Source organism: Procambarus clarkii, chromosome 23 (genome assembly GCF_040958095.1).
Source record: "Procambarus clarkii isolate CNS0578487 chromosome 23, FALCON_Pclarkii_2.0, whole genome shotgun sequence".
In the NCBI taxonomy this organism is placed as follows: domain Eukaryota; kingdom Metazoa; phylum Arthropoda; class Malacostraca; order Decapoda; family Cambaridae; genus Procambarus; species Procambarus clarkii.
This window is the reverse complement of record NC_091172.1, coordinates 14076933-14089217: the sequence shown is the minus strand read 5'-3', so window position 1 is coordinate 14089217 and position 12285 is coordinate 14076933. Positions and strand designations below refer to the sequence as shown.

The following is a 12285-nucleotide window of genomic DNA, read 5'->3' as shown; positions in this document are numbered from 1 at the left end:
GCCACAAGATTATAGAAAAGTTAATGAGCTGGAAGATATGTATGGTAAGGAAATAAATGAAGAGGAGTGAATATGTTAAAATCAATTTTTACAAATGAAGGAAAGGCAGTAATAATATATTTTGGAATGAGCAAAGGAGGTGGAAGACAACTAGTATGACAGAATAGATGAAGGGAAAATTAGTGAAGCTGTGAATAGGTTAAATTGGGTGAAGGCTCTCAATGCTGTATAGTTGGAATAACTGTGTATATGTTAAGAGATATATATGATGACATGATGGTGGATGTGTTTGTCATGAGGGTGAGGGTGGGGCCAGATCATTAGGCTGAGGCCATTTTGATGCCTATACAGCAGTGTCATTTTTATGAAAAAAATGCTAATGTAAGCAAATGTCACATTTAACGCTTTCACAACCCAGACATGCGCGCCCCAGCTCGCCTCAATGTGGGCAGTGTGTTTCCCGTGGGCACGTGCCCACACTAAAATGCGTATACTCTTTCAGTTTTCTGATGTCAATTTTTGTGTTACGTCATTCATTTTGGTATCAATTTGTTTGCAGAAGAATTCTCTAAAAGGATATATGCATATAAGGTCTAAAAGCTTGGCGTGCCACCCACAGCAAACCCAAAAAAATGACCAAGCAATACCCGTAAGCGAGCACTCATCCACACACCCACAACAACCACACTAAAATGTTTATACAGTACTCTTTTCAGTTTTCCCGTGTCAATTTTCGTGTTACATCATTCATTTTGGTAACAAATTGTTCGCAATAGAATTTTCTAAAGGGATATATGCATATAAGGTAAAAAAAAAAAAAAACGGTGCGACACCCGCAGCATACCCGAAAGTTGCTCAAGCGTTACCCGTGAGCGAGCAAGCAACTACTAAAATGTGTATACTCTTCATGTTACATTGTTAATTTTGGTATCAATATGCGATAATGCGATAGACGCGATAAAGCACCTAAATTATTGGGATCGTCTGAAAGGTCTCCAAATGTACTCACTAGAAAGGAGACGAGAGAGAGATCAAATAATATGTGGATGTTCAGCTGGTGCCTTTATAGCATTGGTAAGTAATACATAAGTCCAGCGTGCTGTCCGCTCGACCGACTGGCTCCCTGTGACATATTGTGGGCCTGTGACATATTATAGTGCTCATATTGGGGGCCTGATAGCGAAAAATATTCATATTATGTAAAAATAACTTAAAAATGTTAAATAAATCTCCAACTTATTGGCTTCAGTGTCGTGAAACTTTCAGCAAATTATTTTTAGAAATTGATTTTAGACAAATTTTTAAAAAATAAGAACGTTTTGTTGATAAGGAGAACAACTCCAAATAAGTGGAACTGAAGGATTATGCAGTAATAAAGAGATACAAGCACCTGTCTAACGCTCAAAGAAGAACAATAGTAGTAAGAAGTGTCCACAAAGTGGATATGCAGTTGGTGCCTTTATAGCATTGCTGAGTAATACATAATAACACAAATAAAACATATTAACAGTTATTCATTATTATTTTGTTATATATCATATAAATATATTGTCCAATATTAATATATGTTACCCTCATCTATGTCCCAAAAATATTTTTTTTTTAGGGGAAATTTTTTTTTAAGAATTTAGTATTTTTTTTTCCTTTGTTTATTATCTGATTTTGTTGTAACCTTTACATCCTGGAGAGTGCATGTGTTTCCATAACTATGTGAAGATAGAATGAAATTAGTCAACAAATAAATCAGTCACTCGCAAAACTTGGGACTTTAAATTTTTTTGCTAATTTTTTCTCTGATTTCAAACTCTATTTTCTTTGTCTCTTTAGGTTGTTTTCATGATTAGGGACCATATTAAGGCTTTTTCACTTATATAAAGTATACCCTAAATATATCCCCTAAATCATTATATAGTGGCACCTCGACATACGATTGCCCCTACTTACGATAATTTCGAGTTATGATGTAAATTTCATAGAAAAATGCGACTCGATATCCGATGGTGTCGTCGACTTCCAACATTTGTTGGTACACATTCGGGTCGACTGAGCACGTGGTTCCCGGTCACGCGGCTGACCTGCCTCAGTTTACTACAGCTGCCCGCATAGTAACGATCGCGCCTATAAGAAATTCCGCTTTTGTGGTGATTTTTTGCATTTTGAACATTAAAGTAATTATTATATATCACGCCATGAGTCCCAGGAAATTCAGTGGTAAGGCTCAAGATATGAAAACCCATGTAAGGATGACCACAGAGCAGAAACAAGAGTACAGAATGTCTCTTCCTCAACAATTAAGAAAATGTGTGCAGCATGGGAAGAATTGCAAACCTTTGCTGAAACGACTCGCCCAAATCAAGCTGCAGTAGGTCGTTGCCTTAACCTATTCAATGACACTGTGATGCATCATTACAGACAAATGTTAAAACGAAGGGAAAAACAAATGTCTCTTGACAAATTTGTAGTGAGACAAACAAGCACTGAACCACAACCAGGTCCTAGTGGTATTCAGGCAAAATGTAGGAGAGAGAGTACCCCAGAGAAAACATCACTGCCTGATGTGATAATGGAAGGGGACCTCCCTTTCCAAACAATAACAACTCTCCTCCTCCCCCCTCATCACCATCTTCCATACGCCATCAAGAGTCCACCATAAAGGTAAGAGAAACTTTGGTACTGTACTGTAGTTAGAAAAAAACATTGTCTCTGGGAAGGGATTAGCATCGTAAGTCGAGGCCCCATTATAATTATTATAATTATCCCTATATTTTGTGTTTTGGGGTTATTTTTTCTTGACTTCATTTCAACACAAATTGACCTACAACTTTCACATATTTGAGTATGAATGCCAAACAATGTTTATTAAAACATACAATTAGATTAATGAATTAAAACTATCTCTATTCATTGTTGATAACTTCAACTTCAATTATCTCTGAAACTAGAGTTTCAACTTTGAGTGGCTTGTAAAATTCTAGTTTTTGACTGATTTTCACTATTTTGACATTGTGTGTTCAGCTGTCACAATCTCTTCACAATGGATTTTTCATAAACTTTATACATTTGGAGTTATAATTTTGGGGTTCTAAATTTGCAGCATATTTCAAATGCCCTATTGACAATTTTTTTTACAGTAAACTATACTGAAAACCTATATTCTAATTTGATGAAAATGAATATCATATGCTATTCTGAGAGAATAACAACATTAAATGAACAATTGGTAATAGTTCATATTTTTTATTCTGAATTGAAAATCTGACGTTTTCAATATTCAATTTTAAAATTAATTTTGATTCTCTTGTTTTTCAATTTATGCTGTGATCGTTCAGACAAAGTTGGAGCATTTGCCTAGTTGATTATGCAAAAAAAAATTGGAAAGTGTTTGTGCAAGTTTTAAAAACTTATGTTAAATTATTTTATTGCAAATCATATACAGTATATGTATTGCGCGGTCCAAGGGTTAAAGGGTGCAAATTGTATATACAGTATATGTATTGCGCGGTCCAAGGGTTAAAGGGTGCAAATTGTATATACAGTATGCAATTTAAGTAAATGTCGCTGAACGGCGCACATCGTATCTATACAATTGAGGGTGCCGCACACAATTTAAATGTAAACCCCCGTGTAGCTGCAGGACATCAGCTTCCTCAGGGCTCTAGTAAACAGACGCCATTTTTTTTTTTTTTTTAAATTGTGGGTAACATTTCCGGGTGTGAGAGCCTCAGTACTGAGTGAGCCACTAAGGCAGGTGCACACAGCATGAGCTAACAGCACTGATGTTCAGCTTGTGATCACAGCATCGCCTAAAGATGTCAAAATATATATATGTAATTGCTATTATTTAACGATGATAGTATTACAGTAGACCCCTGACTGTGATAAAAATGACCAGGATTCTGATAATAGCGGGATTGTAGTGATAATTAGCGTTGTGCACTAGCATTGTGGGAGGAGTAATCTTGGTGAGGGAGGGAGGTAGCATTGTCTACTGACTATGTGTAGCAACCTGTTACTGTCTGGACTCACAGTACCAGCTTAGTGGTTCACGTGTTGACCAAACCACACACTGGAAAGTGAAGGGACGACGACGATTCGGTCCGTCCCGGACCATTCTCAAGTCGATTGCAATGAGGGAAGATGATTGTAAAGATTTAGCCACCCAAGAGGTGGCACAGGCATGAATATCCCGTAACCCGATGAAGGAAGGAGGCGAAGGCAATAAGTAGGCAAGAGAAAGGTGAGAAGAAAATCTTAGAGGAAGCAAAAAGCAAGGCAAAAGGTACGAAAGGTAAGGTGTAATAAAGGGGATAGTAAAAGGAATAAGAACATAAGAACAAAGGTAACTGCAGAAGGTTTATTGGCCCTTATGAGGCAGCTCCTATTTATAACCACCCAATAAGAATGGGATAGTAATAGGAATAAGAAGGGGATAGTAATAAGTATAATCAAGGGATCATAAAAGAAAACAAGGGAAAGAAAATGAAAGAAGGAAAGTGAAAGAAAGATAAATGGAAGGGTAAGCATATGTTAGGTCACGTTTGTTAGAAAGTTTAGAGCATTTGAGTATATACTGTGAAAAGGAAGAGTCAACAGCAACAAAGCCAGGACTCAAGTTCATGTTGGGTACGTTTTGTATTAGAGCCGATTCAACAAGACGGCAATTCGACGGCGTCTGTGTAGAGTAAAGGTAGGAAAGATTATTTTGGAGGAAGGCCAATCAATAGGATGATTAGAATCCCTAACTTGGCAGAAGAGAGCATTGTTTGTGTCTGCAGACCTAACACTTCTTTTGTGTTCTTTAAGTCTTATCATTAAGTGTATGGCCAGTTCATAGTGGCTCACTATGGTGAACACACATGTAGATACTTATAGTTAATGTGTGTGTGTGTATATAGAGTGATAACAGCAAAACTATTTGTTCATTCTTTTATGAACCTAATAATTGAATCACTAAGGTTCAGTTCTTGCACCGGTAATGTTCATTGTCTACATAAACGATCTACCAGTGAGAATACAGAATTATATGAACATGTTTGCTGATGATGTGTGAGATTATCCTTTTTTTGTGGTGAAACCTCAGTCAGAAAGGACTGAACTAGCATAAAACTAATGCTGAGGGCAGATTATACTTTTATGACTGACCAGTGATGCATAGAGCAGCTGCAGGAGTCCAAATAATTGGCACTCCTTATCCACTAGGTCGTGGAGCTTCTAGGGGCCTCAGGAGGAGGTCATCAGAGTAGCTCGAACACAATTCACATCGAATAGAATTTATATTTGATGTGTACGGCCATGAAAGTAGTTGGAATCCAAGTAATACACGCAACATAAAAAGGCTCACGATAGTATTGAGAATATTGGCAAAGTTATTATTAGGTGCAAGGGTCTGAAGGTGTGAACGTAAAGGCACTTGTACTTAACAGTTAGTTTATTCATAAAACTTAATACTAACAGTACATGACAAGAACAACAACACTCGATTTATTACGTTACTTCAGTCTTTTCAAAGGACAACACAATCCACAATGACTACGCGTAATTAGCAATCTCTGAGTAAGCGTACCAGAATCTGTCACAGCTTGACAGTTCACTCAATTCACGAAGAATTTACGTTAAGGCTTGGCATCACTAAGACCGCTTAACTAACATCGAGCAGTCAATACGATTACTAATCACTGCGTATCAAATCAATTGAAATTAACACACTGATATCACGAGGATAATTGAACACGACGTTACACTGACACTGCAAGAATAAATGATCACAAAGTCACTTTGACATTTCAAGTTAATGAACACAAAGTTACACTGAACACACCAATACGGGTCACTGAGACTAACAACAATATATCAAAGATAATTGTACACACCAACACGGGTCACTGAGACCAACAACAAAATGGTAATGATTAATGTACACACTTAACCAAAGTACACTAGGTCACACAGACCACCTACAAATAGTAAACACCACACACAACACTGACACACTCACATGTCACCAAAAATAAAAATTACAGTACACAAAGTAAATAACTGGTACTTGGACTTACAGCATGTTCCCTGGAAATATAGATAGAACGGCATGGACATGGGTTAATCACACAGATACGGTAAACAACAAACCACACTAAACACAGTAAAATACACATGTCACAAAGACAACTAAATGTGTAAACTGAATGTGTAAGATGACAATCACACTAAGATCTTGCTACAGTATTCACACAGAAAAGCTGTAGTAGGTCTTCACCTATCGTGCTTCCTCGGGGAATCGAACTCGGTTCTGTAGGGGAACTAGTGAGAATGAACACTGGACGGCTGAATCAAATCAACACAAGATATTTGCACACAAAGAAGATACAGAGAAATAATGTTTGAGTACTCACATTAATTTATACCGGTATGTCACACTCACAAACATTAATTACACGCACACTAGCCCCAGCTGTTGATTAAAGCACGAGTCAGGGACGATGGAGTGTGGTGGAGGTCGGGTTGGGACACCGACGCTCAGAAGTAGCGAGGCGAGGCAGCTGGCTCACGGCCTGGGGATGTGAGGGGCGGCAGGGAGGTGTTTCCCGCGCCCATAGTGGCCACCTTCTACACAGCCAGACAAATCATGCAGTCGAAGTCGCCTCCGTCACTGAAATGGCTCCTCCCAACATAATCCTTTTGCTATTATTACACTAATACACACATTATATATAAGTATGCACATGTTGTAAGCACCGTAACTGTACACCTAAGCTTGTAAGGTGCCCAAAGAGCATAGTGGCCGCCCTCTACACAGCTAGACTAATCATGCAGATGACGTCACCTCCGTCACCGAAATGGCTCCTCCCAACATAATTCTTTTGCTGTTATTACACTAATACATTATATATAAGTATCTACATTTGTGTTCACCATAGAGAACCACTGAGCTGGTATGGTGAATGCAGACTATAGCAGGTGGCCACACAGTCAGTAAACGATGCTATCTCCCTCTGTCCCTCAGCATCACTCCTCCCACAGCACTAATTATCACAACAATGCTGCTATTATCACAATCCTAGTCATTTTTATCACAGTCAAGGTCATCTGTAATATTGTCATCGCTAAATAATAGCAGTTATATATTTATTTTGACATTTTTCGGCGATGCTGTGGTCACAAGCTGAACAGCAATGCTGTTTGCTCATGCTGCGTGCACCAGCCTTGGTTGCTCCAACAGTACTCTGGCTCTTACACTGGAGAATATTGCCCACGATTTAAAAAAAAAAATGACGTCTGTTTACAAGAGCCCTGAGGAAGCTAATGTGAACCCTGTGTAGCCGTAGGCCATTTGAATCATGCCTGGCACCCTATGGCATATATATACCCCATGCGCACCGTGGGACATGTTACTCATGGCGTATATATACGCAATGCCCAGTTTAAGGATTAATAATTGACTTATGTCAGCTAATAAAGAGGGTGTACAGAGCATAAACTGTTTATTTCTCACTGCTTCTAATACTGGTGTCTTGATTTCTTGATTATTTTTCCAAACTCTGAGCTTTTAACATTTTCTGCAAAGTTGTTGCATTTCTGCCTTCCATTAGTTTGTTAGTACAGTACTTCAATTTTTTGTATCCTATCTCTCATATATCAGGTTACCTGTTCCTATTCTTGCTCTCTCTTTCTCGATACACTACATTGTATAATTTTTTCAACCGTTTTTTGCTTTATTGTCCTCTCCTTTCTCTTCTGCATTTTTCCTGTTTATTCCTTTTTTTCAATTCTTATATGCATTGTTTTAACTGATCTATTTTCACTTTCTCCTCTCTCTCATTCTTCCAACAAAGTCCTTAGGTTCTTCAACAGCCTCTGAATTCTAGAGTTTTCAGATAACTGCTGTCTGTCCTTCCTGTTTATTTCAGAATTTTTCCCTCTCAAACACCATAACCCATTCTTGTAGTTGGTTTACTTCATCTCTGCACCTGGAATTCTCTCCCACTGATTCCTTCATCCTGCTTTATACGTTGTTTACCTTTCTCTTTCTTTACCTTTCCTCCTTTACAGATTTATTTTCTCCTTTATACATTTCTCCTTGAATGGTAATAAATTCTCATGTACTATCAATCTCTACTGTACAACTATATTCATCTAATGTGGCTTTTCCTGCTCCCTCTCTATCATTCCTGTTTATTTTGCACCAGGTACTAACTAGGTCCATAGTGTACACCAACTCACTTATCTCGTATCAACACAATTTGGTAAGTGTTGTATTATTCTTGTGACAATTTGTTGTCAGTCTGACTTCCTACTGCTGCCTGATAAAAATCTGCCTATGCTGCTTTGTATTTTATCATGCCAACTTTTATTTCATTCTCAAAATCTCAATGGCTCTCCTTGTGACATTTTGCCAGTTGCAAACTTTTTTTTCCACTGCCTGGATCACAACTACAGCTTCCTCGCCTTTAACTTCCTCATACATATTTCTTTCTTTATCCAGTGCTAATCCATTTTTTATTGGTAAATGTTGCTAAATTTTATTGCTTGCACCAAGTACCAAGTACTACAAGGCACTGAATATGAAATGATTTTTGGTTCAAATGCTTTTTGCCTTGCCCTTCTGTTTACTGTTCTAATTCACTTTTTATTGAGTCACTTCACACAGTATACTATATTTGCTTCCTGGTGGTGGCAAAGAGGTAGGTTTACATGTGAAATGAACTCATTTAATAACCACACCTTGATTAGGTCACTGACACGCTCAGTCCACAGGTTACATGCCATGTACAGGCGATGAGTCACAATAACGTGGCTGAAGTATGTTGACCAGACCAGAAAGTTGCTTCACTTTCTAGTGTGTGGTCTGGTCAACAGTTACATGTCATGTCTCCTCTTAATACAAGTTTCTCAGAAAATCATCTTTTCTGTTTAGTTTCTATGACTATTTTCTATGTTCTCTTGCCTGTCATTTATGCACTTGTATGCAGTTTTTCAGTGACTTATTTTCCAAATTATTATTATCCTAAATCAAAACAAAAACTGAAGCTTTACCCAGCCCTCTGTATATGATAATTTGTGTGTTTTTTGCTTAGGGAGGTGAATGTGTGCTGTTAATTATGCCATGTTGAATAGTGTTTACCTCCTCACATACTTAAGCAAGAGTAAGCAAATTTCTTTACCAAATTGTAATAAATGTTACAATAATATGTAACTAGGTAAATATTTGTGTTGCTTAGGTAGAGTGTGGGGCTGGCTGTTGCATTTTATTTGAGCTTGGCCCCAGTCGGTTGCTCTTCTAGCTTGTACCAGGGGCTTTCTTATGACTGAGCTCTTGCACTAAGCTCTGAGTGACCTTATGTCGCAAGAAATAAGCATAGTTTAAAGCTACTGTATTAACCTCTTTAAGACTTAAGTCTCGCATGGGTACTTACCAATCAGTACTTATCAGTGACTATGGAGAAGTTTAGTCTAGCTCTTAATGCCCTGTGTACTAGCCTTGTACTCGTTGTGTTAAAGGTTCACTATTCTAATAATCAATATTTTTGTTGAACCTTTCATTAACCATTAATACTAATGCACCTAGATAGTGCGATCCGCAGACTTTGACGTCATGCTCCTGGCGGTGCAAGCGAGCATGCGACGACACCGAAATGTGTATACTCGTTTCAGTTTTCTCACCTTAATTCTCATGCTACATTGTTCGTTTTGGTATAATTGTGTTGGAAATAGAATTCACTACAGGTGTATATGCATATAATGTCCAAAAGCCTGACGTGACTCCCCACAGCAAAGCCTAAAGTTGACAAAAATTACCCGTGAGCACACAAAATCAGTAAAATGTGTATACTCATTTCAGTTTTCTCACCTTAATTCTCGTGCTACGTCGTTCGTTTTGGTATTGTGTTAGCAATTAAATTCCCTGCAGGTGTATGTGCATACAAGGTCCAAAAGCCTGGCGTGACTCCCCGCAGCGAAGCCCAAAGTTACCCGTGAACGAGCACCAATTGGCACACCCAACCTAATGTGTATACTCGTTCAGTTTGATAACATCAATTTTCGTGTTACTTCTTTCATTTTGGTATTAAATTGTTCGCAATATAAAGGTGCGTATTTTAAAACTAGTCCCATAATAATAGAGCAATAAATAGAATTTTAACAAATATTTTAAAATTTGAACCAAAAACATGTATAAAATCTTTCCAGTGTTCTGACATCAATTTTCGTGTTACATCTTTCATTTTGGCATCAAATTGTGCTCAATCTAAAGGTAGCTCATTTTAAAACCACTCCCAGATTGATCGTATAAAATTAAAATTTTTAACAAATATCTTAATGTTGGACGCCACTCGCGTCCACGACTCGAACTCAGGAGAAAAATTGTGGACGCCAGAGGCGTTCGAAGAGTGCAATAGTGTTAAATGGCGTAAATCTTGTATATATATGATTTGGTCTGACTGCCTGCACAGCGTATATTACATACATGTTTTAAAGTGTAGCGTAAGATTTAAAAGTCTTGAAGCTAATGGGGTTCACATCGGCTTCCTCAGGGCTCCAGTAAACAGACACCATTTAAAAAAAAATAATGGGCACCATTCCCGAGTGTGAAGGGCTCAGTACTGGGTTAACACCCAAGGCTGGTGCATGCAGCACGAGCTAACAGCACTGCTGTTCAGCTTGTGACCACAGCATCGCTTAAAAATGTCAAAATATATATAGTGTGTCCTCACTTGAACGAACTATATGGGGCAAAGCCGATTCGTTCCAGTGCAGAATTCGTTCCAGTGCAGAATTCGTTCCATTCGTCCGGCCCCAACAACCTTCTTAACCACCGTGCTATGCTGAGTTTATTGTGAAATTCCCCCGGTGCGCATGAAATAAAGTGTTCCCAAAAAATTCTTTTTTCTTCGTAAAATGATAAATTCCCTTCCCTGAACATGTCTATGTAAAAATAAATACCAAATTCCACTTTCTTCATTCTGTGTGCTTGCAAATAACGCACTCACGTGCACCCTTGGCTTTAGTACTTGTAGGTTGCATGCAGCCAAGCTTGTAAAGCATAAGGTAATATTGAAATGATTATAGGAAAGATCAATCTGTAACGTAGTCTTGAAAAGATCACTTTGTATGGTCCCACACAGGAAGAGATTCAGCTTGCCTCAAAGTGTCCGTCAGTCAGGAAGAGATTCAGATATTCTTGAGGATATCTATGGAAAACACCACCATGGAAGCTGTTAACGCTGTTCATCTATGCTACTTGTATCAGATGCATCATCACTGAATGCAGAAAGTGAATTCATCTATGTATCATCTAAATAAATTGGAGATAGCATAGGATTGCAAGGGTGACGCTCTCAGCTATAACTGGATACGCTCGCTGTATCGTCCTCATAGGTGCTGTATCACTTGCATCTGACCTTTGTGTTAGGTCCTTATTGTGCCTAGCTTCACCAATTTTATGACCTTTGTTCTTCAAACAATAAGGTTTGAATTTCACCGACAGAGCGTTATCTTTCAACACTGCGTCAGACAGGTGTTTGGGAGCCAGAGGTGCGTGCGCCACCCATGGTTGCTTATTCAGTACTAACCTAGCCAGCAGCCCTAGGGCATTCTGGGAATTTTTTCCAAGATGGCTGCCTCTCACTGGAGGTCCTAAGAGTCAATTTTGTACACAACCAACCTCGCACACACTTAGAATTGGTAACGAAAAATCAAAAGAGAGTTTTCTCGGCGCACTTTCCCGCCGACCGAGAATACTCGGTTGGCGCAGTTAAATGGTTAAGGGTTAACCCTTTAACTGCGCGGCCTATAAATATGACCCCCGCCCCCCAGTGCGCAAGAAATAAATTCTCGGGAAAATTTTTTTTTTTAGTTCTGAAAGTGTCAAAAACCCCTCCCTGTATATGGGTATAGCAATGGAATTTCGAAATTGTACTTACTTTGGCTGCTATGGGGTCCGTAAGGTGGCGTTTGACGTCATCATTCCCTGTGTGCCCGTGCCATAAACTCCCGGGGCCGGTGGGGCGCGCGAGTTGCCGTGAATATATTTTTGTTCATTTTTTGCACACAGTTCCAAATACATTTTATTTGTTTTTATGCGCTAATCCTATGTATAATGAACGTGTACACCATATTATGGCAGTAAAACATCCGTACTGTCCAAGGACACTGTTATGTCCATGACACTTGTGTACATATATAAGAACATAAGAACAAAGGCAACTGCAGAAGGCCTATTGGCCCATGCAAGGCAGCTCCTATATATAACCCCCCAATCCCACTCATATACATGTCCAACCCACACTTGAA

The 12285-nt window shown here is 38.6% G+C and overlaps 1 protein-coding gene across 1 annotated transcript in view; it reads left to right on the top strand.

Annotated features, from left to right (window-relative positions):
• Positions 1–12285, top strand: part of PIP5K59B (Phosphatidylinositol 4-phosphate 5-kinase 59B) — a 311973-nt gene that overhangs the window by 205545 nt on the left and 94143 nt on the right. Inside the window, exon 23 of the mRNA XM_069329652.1 lies at positions 8184–8240. Coding sequence (XP_069185753.1) covers positions 8184–8240 — 57 coding nt within the window. The remainder of the gene's footprint in view (positions 1–8183; positions 8241–12285) is intronic.